Source organism: Orycteropus afer, unplaced genomic scaffold (assembly GCF_000298275.1).
Source record: "Orycteropus afer afer isolate SDZICR_OR568_19922 unplaced genomic scaffold, OryAfe1.0 scaffold00041, whole genome shotgun sequence".
In the NCBI taxonomy this organism is placed as follows: domain Eukaryota; kingdom Metazoa; phylum Chordata; class Mammalia; order Tubulidentata; family Orycteropodidae; genus Orycteropus; species Orycteropus afer.
Genome location: NW_006921628.1, coordinates 16,058,675 through 16,081,232, shown reverse-complemented (window position 1 = coordinate 16,081,232; position 22,558 = coordinate 16,058,675). Strand labels below are relative to the sequence as shown.

Below are 22,558 nucleotides of genomic sequence, written 5' to 3'. Positions count from 1 at the left end.
GTGAGCGAGAAGGAGAAAGAGGAGTTGGAGCGACTGCAGAAGGAGGAAGAGGAGAGGAAGAAGAGGCTGCAACTCTATGTGTTCGTCATGCGCTGCATAGCCTACCCCTTCAACGCCAAGCAGCCCACCGACATGGCTCGCCGGCAGCAGAAGGTAGGTGCCCCGGGGAGGCCCAGGGAGCAACGCCGGGAGTCGCCGGGAGGGGCCGATAATGGGAGCTGGCAGCGCAGCTGGCAAGAGGAGGAGACCGCGCCCTGGGAAAGGGGCTTCGAGACCCCTTAGCGCAGCCCGGCCCAGCCCAACCCAGTCCAACCCAGTCCAGAGCGTGCCAGCGGCGGCTGGGAACCGGTGAGGGGCCTGGCGCCTGACGCCGCGTAGCCAGGCCTCCCTTTCCCGGAGCGCTGGGGAACGCCACAGGCAGGACCCGCCTTGTGGCCCGGGAGGTTCGGAGAGTGACTTGCAGCCCAGGGCGCCCAGAGAGGCCTTGCTTCAGAGCTCCGAGCGCTCTCCAGCGGCGGGCGGCCGCCCTCAGCTAGGGGCCCGCCCTCCTGGGCGTGCGCTCGGTGGGCGGGGGCACTGGGTGTGGAGGGAGAAGAGTCCAGGAGCCCGCGCTCGGCTCTTCAGAGCAGAGAGCAGGCGCACCTGCTGGCAGAGAGAGCAATTCTGGAAGGTGAAGCTTCCCGCAGCACTGTTTTCTTTAGCACAGTCCTCACTTCGCCTGGGTCAGCTGATCCCCGACTAGGGTCGCCTAGGGGTCCTGGAGCGAGTTGCCCCTCAGGTCTAGGTTTTTTCCTGTTTCTCTTTCCGACCTCATTCCAGATTTGGGGCACGCCCTTTGATTCCTCCGCTGGGGTCATCTCTTCCACCTGGCTGCCTTTGACTCTTTTTTTCTCAAGGTGACTTCGCAGCCAAAGGCCTCTAAACCCGGGCCGCTGCTGGCTTGCTAAAGTGCAGCTGCAAAAAGCCTCGCAATTACAAACATCAAAAGCTTTTTGTGTGAGGTTGGGGCCAGGCTGAGGCGGCTTGGGCTGCCTTTGATGTGAAAAAAAAGCGCTGATTTCTATGGGCTGATCCTCAGCAAGAGAAAGGAGGGGGGGTTACTGCGAGGAGAGGGGCTGTGGCAGGAGTCCAGAAGAGAAGGGGCCAGGTGCCCAGTTTGGAGTGAGTTAATGAAGAAAGTCAGCGTTCATATTCGGTCTCATTTAAGTGAATCTGCTGCACTGAAGCAAGCAGAAACGGCACTCACATCCTCAGAGGGGCTATGTGAGAAGGCGGCTTTAACCCCACCAAGATTGTGAGACTAGTGAGACTAGTTTCTTAAAATAGTAAATTTCTAAGTTGCCATTTAAGAATGAATTTAATGTTGCTATAGTAGAGTGTTAGGTTTTCCTATATTTATCCACGCTTATCTAGAGTTACCACAGAATTCTGTTTGTTTTGCATATGTATGTACAAACACCACCCAGCGCTGATGATTTACTTCAGCTATCACAAGTTTGCTTATCAATTTTATCTTAAAAAATAAAACTCATTTCCTGGTTGAGAAACATCAGGTGGGCTATACACAGTAGTCACTCCCCACTCCCCACCAAGCATGCTTGCTCCCTATTATTGCTCCCTTGCCTTTTCAAGGTATGTTTTGAACCACAGAGAGCCAAAGTATCCTCAGAACAGTAAAAGTTTTTTTCGGTATTTGTTTTAAGGTTGGATGTTAGGTCCTTTGGTGCACAGGACCTGATATTTCAAATTTCAGCTTGGACTTAACAGTAATTGCCTTTATAGCATGGGAAATCCCATCTCCAAAATCTATTAATAACTGCACCAACCAAAAACTTCCTATTCTTTGGTAATGAAAACTGTTGTCATTTACATAAACAAAAGAACAAAAGACACTCCTTTGCCGTTTATCAATCAAAAGTTTTCAGAATTCTGTTCTTTAAATGTAGCTTAGACCAAACATAAGAATGGGAAAAGGATCCCATGCCCACAGACCGGTTCTAAACACAGCCCTCAGCCACCTGAGAAAGATCATCATAAGGCCATGTTTTCTAATCTGATTGTGTGTTTAACCTGAATCCATTCAAAGCTATGATTTTCAGGGGCCAGTTGGTTCTGTTTTTACAAATGACCTTAACGTTGGAGATACTCCAGTATGGATGGGTAACATTTTGCATTTGGTCAAAATCTTTTCTAGTTATTACAACCAATAGTTCTAAATTAGTATCTCAGCAAAGCCACAGCTACAGTGGGAAGCTGAATATATGTATTCAGTTCTCTTGGTTTTTCAACCTGTGTTGAAAAAAATACATAGATATGTCTCCATTTCCTCTTATTACAAAGGTAAATAGGCTTTTCCATTGCTATTTTTAAGTTTTCCTTTCTGAAAAAAGAACGTTTTGCTTGTATGTTTTTTGAAGTATGCACTTTGGAACTTTGATTAAAAAAATAGCAACCACTGAAAGTAACAAAAAGGTTTGTATAATCCTTGTGGTAAAATTTAAATCCAACAAAATAAATTCATGAGCTAAAATTTGTCTTGGAGAAGTGAAAACTAGTTATAAACTAAAAAGGAATTTGTAGTAGAATAGCCAGAGAAGGATTAGAAATGTCAGAGGTAAAATGATGTAGAGAAAGGGAGTGGCAGGAAGGGAGGTAGAGAGAGAATTGCTGAATGTGAGAAAAATAAAAGATTATATTGTACAGAGTATAATACTATATGAAACCAGATACTGTAGTTTGTATCATAATACTAGCCAACATTTTTTGAGTACCTACTACCTTTCACTTCACTTAAATCTTTTTTTAAAATAGAATTTAGTTTTTAGAAGTTTTAGTTTTACTTAAAAATTGAGAAGATTGTAAAGAGTTCCCATGTACTCACACCTACTTTTCCCTATTATTAACATCATAGGAGTAATAGGGTACTTTTGTAATATTAATGAGCTAATATTGGTGCACTGTCATTAGGTACAGCCTATAGTTTATTCAGATTTCCTTAGTTTTACTTCACTTCCTTTTTCTGTTCTTAGATCATTATTTTTTTTTTATTGTGGTAAATAAATATGAAACAAATAGCTTACTCTTTCAAAATTCTTCACTGTACTATCCAGTTACATCAGTTATATTTTTTTATGTTCAAGTATTACTATTATCTGTTCAAAAATTTTCTCAGCACCCTTAAGAGAGTTTAGTGTCTCTTAAGCAATGATCTGATATCATATTTAATTCTCCTAATTATCTTAATAATGTAGGAATGACTTAGAATGTTTTTAGAAAACTGAGACTCAGAGAAGTTTCTGTAATTTGCCTAAAGCACTATATAGTTAGTAAATGTAAGACTAGGAACTGGAGCATGGTCCGTTCTGACTCCAAATCTTATCTTTATAATATGAGACACTGCCATATGTATATTCATAGGGAAGCCTTAGTATCCTGATATGTTAAGCGTGTTTTTTCACCCAGAGCTACGTAACTTTGAGTAGAGAGTTGCCTTCCCCTCTCTCTTTGGGCATCTATCCAGTGGTGAACATTGGCAAAATGGACATTTAGGTACTAACCTCATAAAGAATATGAAGGAGAGAGATGGGTTATTTACTGGTGCATTTGAACATCAGACTGCTATCAGCCTTCTGGTTCAAGCTAAAAGGAAAAAAAAAAAGTATTTAGCTCAGAAACACAACTGGAAGGGAACAGAGGGAGAAGGTGCTATTGCTTGGTTAATTTTGATAGTTAATTACTTTAGTTCAACTTTTACTGGGCAAAAGTGTGCCTGGGAATTCCAACAGCCTTTCCAATTAAAAGAGGGACTTTAAACACAGACTGTCTTTAAAACAGATGTCATCATTTAGAGGTATATTTCACTTGCATCATTGTGAATCTCAATATAATGTGATGGTAGTGATAATTTATGACCAAAATAAAAACCCATCCATTAGACTGCCACAATATATGTTTCCACAGCTTATAAATGACAGTTTGAAAAACAGATTTTTGGCTTTTTTTTCTCTCCTTCTTTTGTCAGAATACTATAGTAAATACCTAGAAGTGGGCATGGCAAAACTATACCATATGTTTTTGAATAATGTAGTAACGGTGAGAGGTGGCTACCTCATGTGCACTAGCTACTTATAGATGTTGGCTGAGAGAATGTAAACTCAGGTTCTGTAAACATTTCTGTGTAAGATTTAGATTGATATGACCAATTTTTAAAGTTGGCTAAGAATCATAATGCCTGCATTACCAAGAATCTAAAACATGAATATTATGTGTGTATATCTTAGATCATTTTTTATTGTGATAAAAATATAATCCCTTGCTTTTTTTTTAACTTTATTCACATGTATAGTTCAGTGACATTAGTTATGTTTATCATGTTGTTAAACCATTACCATTATCTGTTTTCAAATTATCTTATCACCAGAAGCTTAATGTCTTTTAATCATTGATCTTGGATCATATTTAATTCTCTTAATCACCCTATGTGTGTGTGTGTGTCTGTGTGTGTGTGTGTGTATGTGTGTGTATAATGAGAATTTGGTCCCTGAATTGAGGGAGCTTATGTTCTAGTTTGGGAGATAACATATACATATCAAATAAGCTGAGAATAAGAAAATATTTAATTGTAGGATACTGATGACAAAGTACTAAAGTAGGTGGCAAAAGAGAGCATGCATGCACACAGGGCACTGAATATAATAGTGCGGACAGTCATCATGGGGGAGATAGCCAAGGTCAGGTCTTGAGGAATGAGTATGATTTGTCTAAGTATAAGGAAGGACAGAGGTATTCCAGTCTGGGAGAAAAGCATGAGGTAGCAAGAATATGGAAAGCAGCCATTGTTTGTGGAAGACAGTTAGTCAAATTCTTTTGATTCCAAGGGACAGAACCCCGAGTCAGAGTGGCTGAAAAGCAAAAATAAAGAAGGGTGAGTGTATTGATACATGTGATTGATAAGTCCAGTACAGTGGTAATTCCAGGCATGGCTGGATCTAGGAGTTGAAATGATTTCCTCAGCAGAATGAAGAAAGCTGGCAGATGAGAGGAAAAGATATATATTAATACCTTTGTTTGAGGACACATTCTTCCACCAGGTAACCACTGATTATAGGCAGATCATCTATGTCTCTGGGACCATTGCTTCCTCTATCATATAGGGTGAGGGCAGAGGAGATGTGAAGCTGCAGATAATCGATATGTATTCTCCAGGTATAATAGTTAATAGTTCTTTCTGGGCAGTAAGACTACGATTATCAAGACCTAAGAATTCATTTAAACTTATACTTCATATGTTTTGATATTACTAGGTAAGGCAGTGGCTCAAAAAAAAAAATCTGAGATGATTAAAGATGAGTTCAATTAGTCTGACTATCTAAATTTTCAGATGAGCAACAGGGATCTCAAAACTTCCAAGACTTACAGACTCAATGAGAGAATGTAAACTGTGGCTTTTGGGCTGAAACTGACTCACAATTGTATTTTGTTTTGGCTACAAGGCATTTTTCAAATTCTTAAATTAGCGCCCAACATTTAAAAGTAACAAGATATTTCACATAAAAATATACATTTCTGGCTTCTCTTGTAATTGGAAAGTGTGGCAACACTGAACCTGAGTTTTTATGGGTTTGCAAAAATCAGTAAAAATAAGACTACCCAGCAATCACTTAAATTTGTTGTTGTTGTTATTTGCCATCGAGTCGGCCCCGACTCATAGCAACCCCTCCTTGGGTTTCCGAGGCAGTATCACTACAGAAGTAGGAATGCCCTAAATAATGAAATGTTAATCACTTTCAACTAAAATTATCCTTGTTGCAAGAAAGATGCCATATATATCTGTAAGTAGTATAGCAGCTATCTGGTGCTTGCCAATATTATCTTCTTGCCATTGTGTACAATTATCAATGGTAATGCAGATAAGAAAAGAATCTGGAATTTGGATCTACATTTCCTGTCTCTGGCAATGCTAGCAGTATCTTTATTAGCATCAGATTTATGGTTTCTGCAGAATTGGAGGGCTGATGTTCAGAATTACCTTATTACTTTTTTATTCATCATTGCAAACACATGACAGAAATGCTCCTCTCTTGCTAGCAGGTAAGAAGAAGGGGATAAAGCCAATTAAAGGCTTGACTTCAAGCAACCAGGACACTTAAGTACTGATTGTTGCTCTTAATATCTTGATGAAGAGTGAAGGACAGTGGTTAAGGACATAGACTCTGAAATTAGAATACCCCATTTGCTTTCTGGATGTATCACAAACTTGGTCAACTTGATCTTGGGCAACTTACTTAACCTCTTAGTAAAGTCCCCTCATTGGGTTCTCATGAAGAGTAAGAAGATATTGTAAAGCTTGCAGAACAATGCCTGCCATATGGTAAATGATACATAAGCAGTAGCTCTTCTTAATGTAAGTTGAGATGTGCAATTTGTGCTTTTTTTCATCTATGAAAGGATTGAGATAGTGAGTATATGTAAAATACTGACCATAAACTCATGGCGATCCTATGGATTAGAATAGAACTGCCCCATGGGGTTTCCAAAAGTGTTACCTTTACAGGAGCTGATTTCTACATCTTTCTGCTACGGAGAGGCTAGTGGGTTCAAACTGCCAACTTTTGGGTTCACAGTTGAATGCTTAACCACTGCACAACCAGCGTTTTTTAAAGTACTGGCCATAGCAAGCCCTGTGTACTTTATTGCTGCCATCATCATCATCATCATTATTGGCATCGTAAGCAGACCTAGAAGGCAGATTATGATTATAACATTAGCTACGAAACAGACAGTATCAAGGATACAATACATTCCTGTTTTTGATCTCTAATTGAACATTAATATTTTTTGTCTAATATTTAGACAAAGAACAGGGATCCATTTCCCAAGTTTCAAATGCCCACTTTATTAAAAAGTGATGGGGCAGTATGGATAAGTTTCCCAGGAGATTTTTTAAATTTTTGTGACAAGCACAGAGTCCCTGGATGGCACAGAGTTTGAGTGCTTGACTACTAGCTGAAAGATTGGTGGTTTGTAGCCAGCCACAGGTGCCTTGGAGGACCGGCCTGGTGATGTGCTTCTGAAAGGTCATGACCCTGAAAACCCTGTAGAGCAGTTTACTGTGCATACATGGAGTCGCCATGAGTCAGAATCACCATGATGACAACTAACAATAATAGTGCCAAGCACATGTATGCGGGAAGATTTGAGGCAGCTTATCAGAAGACTCTGATAAAGGGTTTGTTGTTGTTGTTGTTGTTATGTGCCGTCAAGTTGGCCCCAACTCATAGCGACCCCTCCTTGGGTTTCCAAGGTGGTATCACTATGGAAGTAGATTGCCCAACCTTCCGAGGAGTGGCTGGTGGGTTTGAACTGCCAGCCTTCTGGTTAGCAGTCAAGTGCTTTAGGCACTATGCTACCAGAGCTCCTAGGATCACTTAACTAGTAAATGATGAGGCCCTGAGATTTTTAGTCCAATTAGCCTTTTTTTTCCTTGTATGATGCTTGCTTTCAAAGAATAGGTTACCAGTCTGTTTCAAGTGTTGATATTTTGGTCTTGATCAAAATAGCTTTTTTATAAATGGTGGTTTACATTGTTGTTATTAGTTACCATTGAACTGACTCATACTCGTTGTAACCCCATGTATAACAGAACAAAATACTGTCTGGTTCTTTGTCATCTTGACGATCATTGGTATGCTTGAGTCCATGGTTGTGGCACTATTTATTTTGAATGGCTTCCAACATAAGGGCCTCTTCTTCTGGAAGTTTGTCAGTGTTCACTGCTGTTCGTAATGTTTTTGCTGGCCAGTGTTTTCAGAAGTAGATTATCAGATTCTTCTTCCTAGTCTGTCTTAGTCTGGAAGCTCTCCTGAAACCTGTCCACAATGAGTGGTGCTGCTGGACTCTGAAATAAGAGTGGCGGAGCTTCCAGCATCACAGCAACACACAAGCTACCAAAGTACGACATCCCCTTCATATATGTTCAGACAAAGATGGGCTCACATGAGTATATAATGTGCAGTAGAAAGTCATCCCTGATTTAAATCGCTGCTTGGCTATGTGACCTTAGGCATGTTATCAGATCTCTTTAGGTCTTAGTTAACTTACCTATAAAAGTGGGAAAAACAGTAATATTGAGGTGCACAAAACTAAAATCACGTTAAGTACTTGACAAGTGTATTAAACTTAACAAGTACATTAAGTCTAACTAATAATATAGGTTAAAGATTGAGCATACGTTACCAGTGACAGTAGTAATAGTAGGCTTGCATTTTTTCTGCTAAACACCCACATGCTGTTTCATATTTCAGTGTTTCTGCTCATGCTGTTCTTTTTCTAGAGTGTCCTCACCTCTTTTTACCTGATTTATTTTTGTTCATCTTGTAATTAACTGTTACCTCTTTAAGAAAGCCTTACTCTAACATTTAGATTGGACTAAATGCTCCCACAACTCCCTGATATATCTTCACTTGACTTCCTATACATTATTTTTAAATTATCTTTTGTGTATGTACCTTTCTCCCACTAGACTGGACCCCCAAGACAGGGAGCACATCTTATCTTTAATGTCATACAGCTCCAAACTTCTGAGACTTCACATTGATAGTTTATTTTCTAAGGAAAGGATGTGAAAGAGTCTCTCTCTATTATAGTCAACTTATTTATTTTTATAAAATCTTTTCTGTGGAAAACGTGAAGGGTGAACCAGTTAACAATGATTTCAAAATAATTTATGCTGCAGAAACATACTGTCAATCACCTTCCAACTAACCTCTTTATACTGACAACTGACAAATCTCTAGATCCATAATAGAGGAAAGTCTTCTTTTAAAGACCACAAGCAACTGGAAATTCCTCAGAATGCCAGATTTCCAATTGAACTTAAGCAACATAGTGCTTAAATGACCAAATATTAAAATCAGAACATGCCAAGGAGATAACTAAGTCTCCATATGTGTTATTTGATAAGTTTTTTTTTTTTCTTTTTTTTTTTCCTGCAGCTCTTTCTGGGGAAAAAAAAATGGGCAGTCATCAGCATGATACAGAAAGTTTGGCTGTTTAAGATATGATCAGACTCAATGTTACCAAAGTTACATGATGGATTCTATAAACTTTATGTATTTACACATAAATAAATATGCTGCTTTTCTCTACTTTATTCTGATTGAATTTTGCTATTATTTTCTCTCTTCTTTCATTGTAAATGGTCTAGAGTCCTTTCTGGATGTAGTTGGGATATAAATAAATAATAGCTATTAGATATGGTAGTAAGACTATTATAGGTATGAAATACATCTATATACACATATGTATGGAAATATATACACACATATAGAAATATATATACATATATATGGAAATATATATATATAAATACACTTATATATGGAAATATATACACATGTGTGTGTGTTTATATATACATATACACATATACAACATTGTTGTTAGGTGCTGTCGAGTCAGTTCTGACTCCTAATGACCCTAAGTACAATAGAATGAAACACTACCTGGTCCTGCACCATCCTCACAATCATTGCTATGTTTGATCCCACTCTTCCAGCCACTGTGTCAGTCTATCTCATTGAGGGTCTTCTTCTTTTTCACTGACCTTCTATTTTACCAAGCAAGAAGTCCTCCAGGGACCAATCCCAGCAGATAACATGTCCAAAGTATGCGAGACGAAATCTCACTATCCTTGCTTCTGAGGAACATTCTGGCTGTACTTCTTCCAAGACAGATTTGTTAATTCTTCTGTCGTTCCATGGTATATTCAATATTCTTCTCCAACATTGTAAATAAAAGTTATCAATACATTTTTCTAAAACCAGCCCTATTGCCATTGAGTTTGTTCTTACTCATAGTGACCCTATAGGATAAAGTAGAACTGCCCCATATGGATTCCAATGCTGTAAATCTTTATGGAAGCAGACTGCCTCATTTTTCTCCCACAGAGCAGCTGGTGAGTTTGAACCACTGACCTTTTGCTTAACATGTGTATGTATATACATGTCTGTAAAACCAAACCATACTCACTGCCATAAAGTCAATTCTGACTCATAGTGACCTCCACTGGATTTCCAAAATTGTATATCTTTACAGAAGGAGACTCCCTCATCTTTCTACTTCAGAGTGGCTGGTAGATTCTAACCACTGACCATTTGGTTATCAGCCAAATGCCTTAACCACTACACCAACACAGCTTCTATACATATGGATGCATAGATAGATAGATAGACACACACTCACATATATAACACATACATATATATATATATATATATACCCATATATATATATGGAGCTCTGGTAGCATAGTGCCTAAGGCACTTGACTGCTAACCAGAAGGCTGGCGGTTCAAACCCACCAGCCACTCCTCGGAAGGAAGGTTGGGCAATCCTACTTCCGTAGTGATACTGCCTCGGAAACCCAAGGAGGGGTCGCTATGAGTCGGGGCTGACTCGACGGCAAATAGCAACAACAACAACAACATAAATATATTCACATACATATATATACCTTTATATATATATATATATACATGAATATATTCACATATATACACGTATGTGTGTGTATATATAAATGTGTGTGTATATATAGATATATACTTGTATGTATGTGTGTGTGTGTGTGTGTGTGTGTATGGGAAACTGCTTCTTAGTTAAGGAATTTTCTGATATGTTTCACTAGTCTTGGGACTCTGATTACATAGTGGTTAAAGCATTCGCCTGCTAACCAGAAGGTCAGCAGTTTGAACCCACCAGCCACTCTGCAGGAGAAAGATGAGACAGTCTGCTTCTATAAAGGTTCACAGCCTTGGAAACCCTTTGGGACAGTTCTACCTTGTCCTGTGTGGTGGCTATGAGTTGTAATCAACTCAATGGTAGGCAGTGGGTTTGGTTTGTCTTTTATATCATCCCTTTCATTTTAACAAGTCGGGGGAACAGTGTGAGGCTTGAAAAATAAATTGAATTATCAGATCTCTAAGTGTTCTAGTCTTCCAGCTACTTTCTGAAATTGAGGGACATAGAGTACACTGATAATGTGTTTATGTCCTTTCAGCAGCCTATGGGAGAAAAATACTAACTTACCATGTAAATTTCTCAGCATCACTTCTATGCAGTAGTAAAGTTCTGAGCCATTTTGAAGGTCACTCTTTTTATCTGTAAGTATCTCTGGAGCACATGCCAAGTTGTAAATCCTTCTGGGACCTATAGTGCTTTCATAGTTTAAGGGACAGAGAGTTTATGTTAATGGTGGTGGTATAAGTTGGAAAAGGATAGCAAGAATTGAAGAACGTTACACAACTTAAAGAATGTAAAAAGTGTCACTAAATTATTTATGTAGCATTTGTTGAATCCATGTATCCTTTTCTGTGTTTATTTTCACCAAGAAAGGAAAGGAAGGTGGGAGGTAAGGAGGAAGGACAGAGAAGAATCAGTTTTAATAAGTGACTTGCTGTTTAACACTTGTCTTCTTTCATTATATAAACAGTAAAGAACATGCATTAGTCTTTCAAAATCTTTAATGTGATGAATAAATCCTGTAACAATTCAATCAATGCATCTAATTCCTCCTTTAACAACCACCATTTATACTACTTTGCACATAAGAAGCATCTTTAATCCAAAATTCTCAAAATATTCAAGTCAGTTGCTCAATAAAATAATGTCTCACAAGAAAAAAAAGACATTGTAATTTTGGCAACCATTCAGAGTAGTACAGAGACTCTACTGTGCTTCTTAAGAAAGGAAAAGGAAACATTGAAAATTCTTGTAAATAATTATGCCTTCTGTTGCCCATGCAAAAAAACAGCCTTTTGATGTAGATGGTAGGCATAGAGTTTGTTTTGTTTTGTTTTTTTAAGGAAATGAGTTGAAATGTATGTTGAACACCTACTTTGGCTTTTTTTTTTTTTTTTCTGATAAGTACAACAATGTTGTCTATAAGGTAATGTGTCATAACACAACTGTGTTTAAAACATTTCATGGGGGCTCTTCCATATTCAATTTTGTTTGTTACACATCATCAGATAACATTGGTTTGAGCCACTTCTACATACTAGAAATTGACTAGATCTTCTAGGCAAAATATGCAGACATTAGATAGCCTGCCTGAACTCTAGAAACCTAGCAAGCTGGTTGAGGAGTTGACAGGTACTGAAGTACAATATAACTTACAGTGTAAGATAAGATATGAAGTCTAAATCTTAAAATATTGGTGCTTTCTGGATCTTCATCCTTGTCTCTCTTCTCATTTCATGGTGTATCATCTCTTTAAGCAGCTTCAGCACTAATGATGGCTTTAGCTACTAGCATCTGTATACTTACATCTCAAATCTTTATTTCCAGCCTGTGTCTGTCACCAGACCTCCAAACCCATACATCTTATTGTTTATGTCAGTACTGCTTAATGTGTGGTCCATGGACTGGTGTGAGTCAGTTAACTCATTATTATGAATTCATAATGAGATAAGGAATTTGCACCAAACCAACTTAACTACTTCTATCTTTAAGAAAATTTTGCTACAAAAACATTGTCAGCTGAATTGAACAGTATATTTAGTGATGAAGTTGATGTTATTTCTGTTATAAACAATCTTGGTAAGGACTGACAATAAAATGTTGGCGAATAACACAGGTCCACAGACTACACTTTGAAGGGCATTGGGCTCTATCACATCTCCTCTTGGATGCCCTCAGACAACTCAACAATTAAAAGTTTAACATTTTACTCGGATTTCCCCCTCTGTTTTCTAACCTAATGACTGGCACCATGGTGCTACTTACTATTACTAAGCTGTCTAAGGCAGAAACATGAAATTCAACTTGAAATCTCTGCTGGCACTAATCATCACCACCAAGAGATGCACATCTTGTCACTATTCTTCCTAAGAAAATGGTCATTTTTCTCCTCCTCTTCATCTTCCTCACTGATGCCTTGCTTTGAGTTCTTAGGATTGTTTTCATGGACTTGTGCAACAATCTTCTCCCCATTCTTTCTGCCCCATTTCTTGCCCATACTTTACTCAGCCACTATAGGAGCTCTGGTAGTGTAGTGCCTAAGACACTTGACTGACAACCAGAAAGCTGGCAGTTCAAACCCACCAGCCACTCCTCGGAAGGAAGATGGGGCAATCTGCTTCCGTAATGATACTGCCTTGGAAATCCAAGGAGGGGTCGCTATGAGTCAGGTCCGACTCGATGGCACATAACAACAACAACATAGTGATCATTCAGAAGTTCACATTCATTCATGACGCTTCCCTGCTTGGGATTCTTCTGCAGCTTTCTGTTGCCTACATGGGATAAAATATAAATTCATTTGCATATGACTGGTTCCTCCCCACTCAGTTTCACCTCCTGCAGTTCTCCTGCAGATACCCTCAACTTCAGCCCATCCCCATACAGTCCCATGCTCTTCTGTGCTTTAGTGTCTTTGCACATGGATTTCTTCCTGATTGTGCTCCCCACCTTGCCTTCTACCACATTACCAGGTAGACTATGGCAGTGAGTCATCATAATGAACAGGAATAAATAGTGAACATTTCTTGGACATTGACTCTGTGTAGCCACCATATTATAAGTTTGCAAGCCTTATTTAATCTTTACCGTAACCCCCATACAATAGGTACTTTTGTTGCTTTGTGCCTTCCAAGTCAATTCCTACTCATAGTGACTTTATATGATGGAGTAGAACTACCCTGTAGGGTTTCCTAGGCCTAATCTTTATGGGAGCAGATCACCAGGTTTTTCCTCCCATGGAGCCACTGTATGAGTTCCAACAGCCTACTTTTTGATTAGCAGCCAAGTGCTTAACTATTGTACCTCCTGGACTCATAACAATACATACTAATCATCCCAGACCTACAGATGAAGAAACCAAGAGGCAAAGCAGCTAAGAAACTTGTCTTAGGTCAAACACATCTAGTAAGTGGTAGAAGTGATTTAGGGCCCAAGTAGTCTGACTCCAGCCTGCACTCTTGACCATGTGCTCTATTAACTACCCTGGAACATTCAGTACATGTTATCTCAATGTATATCCCTTTCTTTCTCCTGACTCTATAGGGATCATTTCAATTCATATGCTCAGGGTACACATAATATGTACTCAATAAATAGTTGTTGCAAGAAGTCATGATTATCGGATTCATGATTATTCAGAGGAGAGAACAGTAATAAATATTACTTACCATTAATAGAATGTTCCCACAGCTTATCTGTCAGTTTGTTATGTTGTGGTGGCTTATGTGTTGCTATAATGCTAGAAGTTATACTAGCAATATCTCAAATAACAGGAGGGGCATCTATGGTGGACAGGTTTCAGGGGAACTTCCAGACTAAGACAGACTAAGAAGAAGGACCTTGCAATCTATTTCTAAAAAAATTGCAGCAGAACCTTGTCCAACTCACTTGCTTTGAATATGTCATCAGGAAGGGTCAATTGCTGGAGGAAGGCATCATGTTTGGTGAACTAAGGGGCCAGTGAGGGTGAGGGAGACTGTGGTAGTTATGGTTGTGTGTCAACTTGGCTAGGCCATGGTTTTGAGTGCTTGGCTGCTGGATGCAGTTATTCCCTATGATGAAATTGGAATCAACTCTGTGGTGGAATCTGCTGTGAGCAGCTTATTAGTTGCCTTTGGGATATGGCCTGCTTCCAGTATATCCTTGGGTTTATCAGATTCCACAGCCTGTAGCTGCCTGAGTCAGAAGAAGCCTCTAGCTTGCTCCAGTGGGCCTGGAACAAAGAAGCAGAGCTGAATCAGCATTCTGAATTTAGACTTTTAGCCTCCTAAACTGTAAGAGGATAAATTCCTGTTTGTTAAAGTTCTCATTTGTGGTATTTTTGTTATAGCAGCACTGGAGAACCAAGACAGAAGCCTCAATGAAATAGATCAGCACAATAGCCATAGTTAAGGACTTGAAGATGCCAGTAATCATTAGGATAATGCAAGCCTAGGCAACATTTTGGTCTGTTGTACATAAGGTCACCAAGAATCGGAGTCAGCTTGATGCTATGTATTTTATCTGTCTCTTTCTGTCTATCATCTACCTACCTATTTGCCTATCATACATTCACTGATACTATCTTATTTCTTCTTGAAAACAACCTTTTTTAAGTAAGTGATATGTATATTATAAATCCCTGTTTTATAATGGGCAAAAGTGAGGTCCAGAGAGGTCCTACCAGCAGAAAAGAACTAGAGAATAATGGTCCAGGCTCCTGACTACATCTACTGCACTCTCAGATTTCCATGAAGAATGCATGGGGCCATTGTGGACTTTTAAAGGCCATAGTGACTCACACTTTAAGAAACTTCTGCCCATCCTACTTCATAGCAAACATATTAACATGCACTTCACATCCCACATGCATTTAACTTTTTTGTTATAAAAAACTGGAAATTTTTTTTTCAGTCTTGCTTTTGAAATTGCTTGTCAATATAACTTATTTGGTTAATAACTGACTATGACTTCTCATGAATCATGGTGCAGTCAGAGGAATCCTAGCAAATTGAAAACACTAACCTCACCAATTATTTCCAAATGTAGTGTTATTTTATGAGTGCTAAGTTTAACATTTAAAGAATTGGCATATGTTTAGAAGCCATTTAAATCAAACATTTATTCATTTTTAGTTTTGGTGGGGGGGTGCTGCCATAGAGTTGATTCCTACTGATAGCAACCCTATAGGACAGGGTAGAACTACCTCGTAGAATTCTGAAGGCTATAAATCTTTATGGAGACAGCCTGCTTCATCTTTCTCCTGCAGAGCAGCTGGTGGATTTGAACCCCTGAACTTTTGGTTAGTGGCCAAATGCTTTAATTCCACCAGAGCGCCCTTTGGAAACAGTACACTTCAGTTAAGCTGTTAAGATGTTTTCTTTGTTGTTGTTGTTGTTGTTATGTGCCATTGAGTCGGACCCGACTCATAGCGACCCCTCCTTGGGTTGCCGAGGCAGTATCACTACAGAAGTAGATTGCCCCATCTTCCTTCCGAGGAGTGGCTGGTGGATTTGAACTGCCAGCCTTCTGGTTAACAGTCAAGTGCCTTAGGCACTATGCTACCAGAGCTCCCAAGATGTTTTCTTTAGGGTCTTGGAAAGTTCCAAGGCTCCAATCACCTTGCCTCTATTGCCTAAGGGATGAAATAGCTTTGGGCCAGGGTTGGTGGAAGAAGAGGCACTGGAATTAAGTTTCAAGTTGACTCAGAAGATCAAAGGGTGGGGGGTTGAGATATTTTAGGGGAAGGAGGAATACTTTCAAGTGTTCAGAGATGAGACAATGCAAAGTACGTTTGAGGGTCTCTAAACTGAAAAATACGATTGCATAAGATTCCAATAGTGGAGATAAAACATATAAGAGCAATGATTGGCTCATGATTGTAGATGGTCTTCAATACCAGGGTAAAGGGATCATAGGGCTTTATCCTGTGGGCAGTGGAGAAGTACTGAAGAATTGTGAGCAGTATAGTGACGTGACTAGTGCAGTGTCTTAGGAAGATTAAGTAAGGTACGTGGAAGGTTAAGAGAAGAAAAAGAAAGAACAAGTATAAATGTCTTCACATTGTTAAAAAAAAAAAAAGAGAGAGATCACAAATTAGGCCTGAATGCTTTATCCAGTCCAGATAATCTTTAGAGTTGTATGGGTAAATTTGTAGAAAATCTTCAAAAATTAATGCCTATATGTAGAAGTGTCTTGAAATAGTTCAAGGCATTTCATTAGAGCAGTTGCTGATCCTTGTCTTCATTTTATTACAGAAACTTTTATGTATGTGTCTTGATATGTGGGGTATGAATGTTCATTTCTCTTCTAACAAAATCTTAGAAGTGTGAACCAAGGTGACTGACCTTTATATTTCACTTCAGTGACCATCATTCAGATACCTTTCTGAGCAGGCTCAAAAACACTCTTGTATAACATTTTAGAAAACGCCACCAGAGCTCCCATGGAAAACATGTTGTTGTTGTTATTTGCCGTTGAGTCGGACCCGACTCATAGCGACCCCTCCTTGGGTTTGGGTTGCTGAGGCAGTATCACTACGGAAGTAGATTGCCCCATCTTCCTTCTGAGGAGTGGCTGGTGGGTTTGAACCGCCAGCCTTCTGGTTAGCAGTCAAGTGCTTTAGGCACTATGCTACCAGAGCTCCCATAGAAAACATAGTATCACTTAAAGATCATAAAGCTGGACGTGGACTAATATCAGGAAATGTTCCTGTGATTCCATTTTGTGTTCTAGCTACCATGGAGGATCCAGAAGGAGGTTAATCTGGCTTCAAGAGGGCACAAGCCCCACAACAAGCCAAAGTTTATATCAAGCCCACAATAAGCAAAGGACGGATCCTGACTTCTAGTGTAAATATAGAGTCTGGAGAGGACTTTTTTTTTCTTTTTAAAATTTTTATTGTGATTTGGGTGAAAGTTTACAGAGCAAATTCATTTTCCATAAAGCAGTTCATACACATTTTATTTCATGACATTGACTGCAATTCCCCACAATGTCATAGCTCTCTTCCCACTTTCTCCCTCCCATGCACTCCTGTCCCCCAGCTATCTCCCAGTGCAAACACTGTCCTTCTGTTCTCCCTTGATTGATCGTTCCAAGGTGTGTATTTGCCTGATGTAAATGTTCAACCCAAATGCCTGTCTGTTGTTTGGCTGGAAGCCACAGGAGTAAGTTCAGTTTCAGATCTGAAGGGTAACTAGGGGCCATAGTCCCAGGGGTCTCACCAGACCACTAAACCTATTTTTCTTTCTTTCTTTTTTTTTAATAATTTTGAGTTTTGTTCTACATTGTTCCCCGAGATCCAGGATCTTCTGCACTGATCCCTTTCCAAGTGGTTGACAGTGGTAGCTGGGCACCATCTAGTTCTTCTGGTTTCATGGTCATATAGGCTGAGGATTGCATGGTCTACTAATCCCTTGGACTAATCATTTCCATTTGTCTTTGATTTTCTTCATTCTTATTTGCTCTGGATGAGGAGAGACTCATCATCACATCTAGATGGCCGCTTGCAAGCTTTTAAGATCCCAGTTGCTACTCACCAAAGTAGGATGTAGAACAGTGTTTTTGTGTGGCATGCTATGCCAGTTGAGCTTGATGTCCCCTGGGACCATGGTCCTGAACCCACAGGCCCAACTACTCACTCTCTCCAGGTAACTGGCGGTAGCCAAGAAGCCACCACAACCTTGCCTCTTGTCAGCTCCACTATGTACTCAAACATTCTCATGTTGTTGTTGTTACGTGCCATCGAGTCGGACTCCACTCATACTGACCCCTCCTTGGGTTTTCAAGGCAGTATCACTATGGAAGTAGATTGCCTCATCTTCCTTCCAAGGACATACAAATATGCATGTGGAAACATCATCTGCCAGCCCTATAAATGGTCATGGGCATACTCTCCCCTGTGTAGCCAGACATAGCTGATCCTTCAGCCTGTCTATCCATCTATCCACCCAATGCTTGCCATCACTGACAGCACAGTACTGTACATGCAAAAGGGTTGATCTCTGTTGTCTGTACCTCCTTTGTGGAGAGGAAATTTCTAAGAGTGTCCCAACTGTACTAAAAGAGAAACTTGAATTTGTCCCTACCGCCAAATGATTCCATCCTCAAAACTGGTCCAGGTTTATTTAAGCATCTGGGGGAGAGGGCACATTCAAGCTCCCTCCTCCTTCTCACTCCTTTCCAAGTGGAAAGATTCTGATCAAACTGGTGAGCTTCCAGAAAAGTTATTTATTAGTGGTCCGAGTCACTTAAATATTAAAAGGGAAGCATAAGTTCCCCAATCATCTTTCTCTTCTAATAAAGTCTTAAGTCACATCTTCTCTTCAGTCTTTATATGATCTGTTAATAGAAATCGTAAGATGTGGATCTGGGCATAGAAGAGAGAAAGGCTACATGCTCTAATTTTGTCTTCTAAAGCTTATAATAAAAAGGGTTTTATTTTTGTTTTCCCATTTGTCATTGCTGTCTGTATGTGTAGCTTTCCTCAGAAGACGTTGACTTTGGTCTAAGATAAGTTTCAAGTATTCTCACACCAGCTCACTATAACATCTTAAAGGTTTTAGAATAATTATCAGAGGATCACAGCTGGCTTCCTGGAGGAGGCTGCCTTGTAGCTGAGCAATAGGTAAGATTTGAACATGGGGAGTGAAGAGAATAGGCATTCTGGGGATAGGGTGAGCAAATGCACTGAAGGAAACAAAACTACAAAAAGCACGTAAGAAGCATAAGATTGGAAAAATTGATTGGGACTGGATGGTGATAAACTTTTAATATAATTACATTTTGTCAGTTGTACTTTACTTGGTGGGCAATAGGGAGCCTTTGAAAATGATCCGTATACCCCTGAGTAGCTCCAAGGGAAATACCACCGAACTATGGCATGTTGTTAATTGCTGTCGAGTCAGGTGCAGTTCACAGCAACCTTAGGTGTTAGAGGAAACATTGCCTGATCCTGTGTTATCTTCATGATCATTGCTATGTTTGAGTCTGTTGTTCTGGCTTTTATGTCAATCCATCTCATTAAAAGTTTCCTTCATTTTCACTGACTGACTACTTTACCACCTATGTTGTTCTTTCCTAGTCATTGGTTTTTCCTGATGACATGTCCAAAGTGAGTGAGTCAAAGTATCACCATCTTTGCTTCTAAAGAGCATTCTGGCTGTATTTATTCTAAGGCTGATTTGTTTATTCCTCTCTCAATCCACAGTATATTCAGTATTCTTTACCAAGACCCAGTTCGAATGCCTTAATTTTTCTGTCTTCCTTTTTCATGCTTTCACATGTATATGAGGCAATTGAAAATACCATGACTTGCGTAAGATACCTCTTAGTTGTCAAAGTGACATCTTTGCTTTTTAGAACAAGAGAGGTCTTTTGTAGCAGATTTGCCTAGTTCAATATGTCATTTGATTTCTTAGCTTCTGCTTTCAGGGATCTTGACTGTTGATCCAAGTAGAATAAAATCATTGGCAACTTCAAGTTCTTCTTAAGAACTGTGGCATAGGGCCTCTCAAAGATCATGCAGACATTGAGGCAGTTGACTGATGGAGGACAATTGACCTTGACCTTGTCTTTCAGTGATGGGTTTTCCCATAAGACACTTTGAGCTTAAAATTTCCAAAGAATTCTGTCAACACAAGCAGAATGTCTTATTTGCGCCAGCATTTTTGCATGGCCAGGTTAGAAACAACTTCTCATAAGCTTTGGCAAATGCCCCACATCATTTGCCAGCCTTCCTGTTTAGACTGGCATGGGAGATAAGGAATGGAATTCTTTCTACTGTCTACTTTCCACACGCAGCCTATGTGCTGTGATGTATTATGATCAGCATTATAGACCTGCAAAGAGAACAGACACGGGGTAAGAATTGCACTTATTTTAATTTATCAAAAGCACATTTCCTCCTTTGAAGTAGCAGTTCTAAACAATTCTAGATCTGCCATTTAGACCAAAATTTTTTTTATATCTTTTCTTCCTTTTCTATGTGATGAGAGCACAAAGGTTTTTTTTTTTTTTTTTTTTGGTCAATATTCAATTAGGATTTCAATTACGATCAATTTCAGCTTGACTCAATTGGCTTGTTGTGGGGCTTGTGCCTTCTCGGGGCCAGATTAAGCTCTTTCTGGATTCTCCATGGTAGCTAGAACCCAAAATGGAATCATAGGAACATTTTCTGATATTAGTCCAGGTCCAGCTTTATGATCTTTAAGTGATACTATGTTTTCTATGGGAGCTCTGGTAGCGTAGTACCTAAGGCACTTGACTGCTAACCAGAAGGCTGGAATGCTACGTTGAGCACTTACAAAGGTGCATAACATAGTCCCTTGCTCTGCCTCCATTTGCATGTATGCAGCAAACAAGCCATATTTTTTCACTAAATAAATATGTATTGCTGCAGTATAAGATAATTATTATGCCAAATTAACAGTGTCTGTTTATTTTCTAATGACCTTTCACAATGACAGTGTCACAATGACAAATCCTTGGAAAGGAAAACTTCAGTCAATATTATATACCTGCTCCTCACTGACTGTCTCAGTATCTGACATTTGATGTTTACAACAACTTTGTAAAAAATTCTCAGGCAGCACCTATGGTGGTCTGGGCCCCACGTGGGGCTGCAGCTGGTCCAGGGCACCCTCCATGAGTCACCTTGAATGATACACCAGAGGTCTCAGTGGGAACCAGGCCTCACAAAGGATGGTGGTCGACTGGCTGTGGGATGCCTTTTCTCCTTAGTCCATAATGTTTCCATCTCCATCTGGCCATGGAGGGCATGGTGTGCTGGCAGGACAATGCAAGATTGCGAGCAAATATAGGTAGACTAGATGAGGGCTCGAAGGTGCTGGGAAGGTTGGAGCTGAGGTAGGAAGAAGGGGAGACAGAAAGGGATCACGCAGGGCTGTGGGGCCAGAGTGGACAGAAGACAAGTGGGGTTCCCTGCAGCATAGGTAGTGGGTAGAGAATAAATGAAATCCCTATCCAGGATGGGCAATTGGTGACACCCGACCACTAATACCACTCCTAGCCCCAGTGGGCTCCATGATGGTGGGGAAGTTGTGGTGGGAAAGGGGGGCCTGCCATGCCACACACATGCCAAGATGCACCAAGGGTGTCCAGTGGATGGTGAGTGATGTGGGGAGAGACAGTGGCACTAAAGACAGGATGTGGCTCCAGACTCTGGCACAATGCTGATTTCCCATAATGACCTGGTCTTTGAAACCTAACCATGTTGTTAAATGAGGAGTTGGTGTATATATTATAGATGACAAGATTTGGGGAGATATATTGTCCAGAATCTTTCCCTTTTCTCTATTCACAGTAAGAATGTTGTGCGTTCCTGTTTTGTGTACTCATGCAAATGCTTTTATACAAGGCTCATTCTAATCATCTTTTGACATTTTCTTTTGTTTCCAGCATAATCCCTTACTCAGTACTATCTTTGTCATTGAGCTGTGGTTTCAGAACAAAAAAAATTCACTTCTTAGACTTTTCTTTTTCTAATCCTAACAAAGATTCTCTTTTACAAATATGATGGAAACAGAGGTATATAGTGAATATAGTCTTTCCTTTTGATTTTGTATACACCAAATAATCCTTCTCCCTGAAAAGCCAGATAGTTGCAGGAAACAGCAATATGAGACATTTATGTTAAATTGTATGAAAATTTATACTTGTTTCATAACTCATGTAAGAAACACTTACCATTAAAGTGATGTGGATAATCCACAAAATTATCCAGTAAATCTGATCAGTATGATCAACCAATTCAGATGAGTCTAATGAAGATTTCTATTGTAACTTTTAAATGGAATAAAATCTATATACATCCTATTTTCAGGAGACACTGTTGGTCACCCCAATTCAAAACAGAATTACTTTTTTTTTTTAAAAAAAAAGGACAAAAACAAAAATGATTATACCAGAGGTCTTGGAAGCAACTGGGCCACACGAAGGATGGCTGCCCCATCTCCAGCTTCAGAAGTAAATGCAGATTAGTTCAAGCTAAACAGCATGTAGTACTATACTGGAAGTACAGTTGGTTTGTATGTGAC

General features: G+C 39.6%; 1 protein-coding gene across 1 annotated transcript in view; it reads left to right on the top strand.

Annotated features, from left to right (window-relative positions):
• The window catches only part of CADPS (calcium dependent secretion activator), a 741,642-nt gene that overhangs the window by 288 nt on the left and 718,796 nt on the right, over positions 1–22,558 (top strand). Inside the window, exon 1 of the mRNA XM_042780468.1 lies at positions 1–153. This exon is cut by the window's left edge and continues 288 nt beyond it. Within this exon, the coding sequence (XP_042636402.1) occupies positions 1–153 (153 nt within the window). The remainder of the gene's footprint in view (positions 154–22,558) is intronic.